This window comes from Pituophis catenifer, unplaced genomic scaffold (genome assembly GCF_029215685.1).
Source record: "Pituophis catenifer annectens isolate HBS135680 unplaced genomic scaffold, rPitCat1.0.hap2 SCAF_3, whole genome shotgun sequence".
NCBI classification, from domain to species: domain Eukaryota; kingdom Metazoa; phylum Chordata; class Lepidosauria; order Squamata; family Colubridae; genus Pituophis; species Pituophis catenifer.
The window spans coordinates 70905712-70906900 of record NW_027256883.1 but is presented as its reverse complement, the minus strand read 5'-3'; the positions used below and the strand labels follow the sequence as shown (position 1 = coordinate 70906900).

Sequence of the window (1189 nt, the reverse complement as noted above, 5' to 3'; positions counted from 1 at the left end):
CAACTTTTTAGGATCTAAATGCCATCTGTAAAACATTTTATAAAAATTTTCTCTTAAATTTTATACTTGCGTAAATTTTACATTTCTAACCCATATTTTTTCCCAAGTTTCCATCACAGGCATAACCTAGATGATCTCTCATTTAACCAACACCATCTAACTTTAGAAGTGTGGAAGGGCTTAAATATCCAGAATAAGCCACATGCAAACATTTGTTACTTTGATCATTTTCCCAAAATATCAGGATGACAGATAAAGGGGAAAACATGGAGGAATGAGTTTGTTACTATATATGCATCTCTCTCAACAGAAGGGGAAAACCTTTTACAGATAAGTTACAAACAGAGAAAAAGGCAAATAAACAATTTGTACAAGAAATTTAACACGTTCTGTGCAGTGTCTTCACTTTGCTGTCATCATTTGTACAAACACTTCATAGTTTACTTGACCATCACCATCAATATCTGCTTCTCTAATCATCTCATCAACTTCTTCATCTGTTAGCTTTTCTTCGAGATTTGTAATCACATGACGAAGTTCTGCAGCACTAATATAACCGTTACCATCCTTATCAAATACACAGAATGCTTCTCTAATTTCTTCCTTACTGTCTGTATTCTTCATTTTTCTTGCCATCATCAAAAATTCTGGGAAGTCAGTTGTGCCATTACCATCAGCATCTACTTCATTGATCATGTCCTGTAATTCTGCTTCTGTGGGATTCTGACCAAGTGACCTCATCACTGTCCCCAATTCTTTTGTTGTTATTGTGCCATCTCCATCTTTGTCGAATAGTGAAAAGGCTTCCTTGAATTCTGCGATCTGCTCTTCTGTCAGTTGATCAGCCATTTTGGCTTTTGCCCGGCCTGGCGGCGATTACTGCAGGCTAAGGATCACGACTGGTGCCGCCTTGTTCACCACAGAAGACAGGAGTGGCGCGCCGTCTGCTGCCTCTTCAGCTCCTAATACCCAAACGCCTCTGCGATTCACCTCACACATATGAAGGCACATTTCTTAGGTCCCATTAGATGGCGCTATTTCCTAGAGGCGCCTAAAGTATATTCTGTTTGTCAGATCTTGTGGGATGGGAGACATAGAAACTATAGCTTATGGCCTTGTACCATGCAGGGCTTAATAGATAATAATCAGTGACTGGAATTGCACCCGTAAGTCTATAGAAAGGCAGTGC

The 1189-nt window shown here is 39.5% G+C and overlaps 1 protein-coding gene across 1 annotated transcript; it reads right to left on the bottom strand.

Annotated features, from left to right (window-relative positions):
• Positions 1 to 254: 254 nt before the first annotated feature.
• Positions 255 to 985, bottom strand: LOC139315983 (calmodulin-1-like). Its single transcript, XM_070942522.1, has one exon. It carries the CDS (start codon positions 847 to 849, stop codon positions 403 to 405), a length of 447 nt encoding a protein of 148 aa, XP_070798623.1. The 5' UTR covers positions 850 to 985; the 3' UTR covers positions 255 to 402.
• Positions 986 to 1189: the final 204 nt, after the last annotated feature.

Coding starts and splice junctions, on each gene's coding strand:
- LOC139315983 (XM_070942522.1), bottom strand. CDS start 849: ATGGCTGATCAACTGACAGAAGAGCAGATCGCAGAATTCAAGGAAGCC.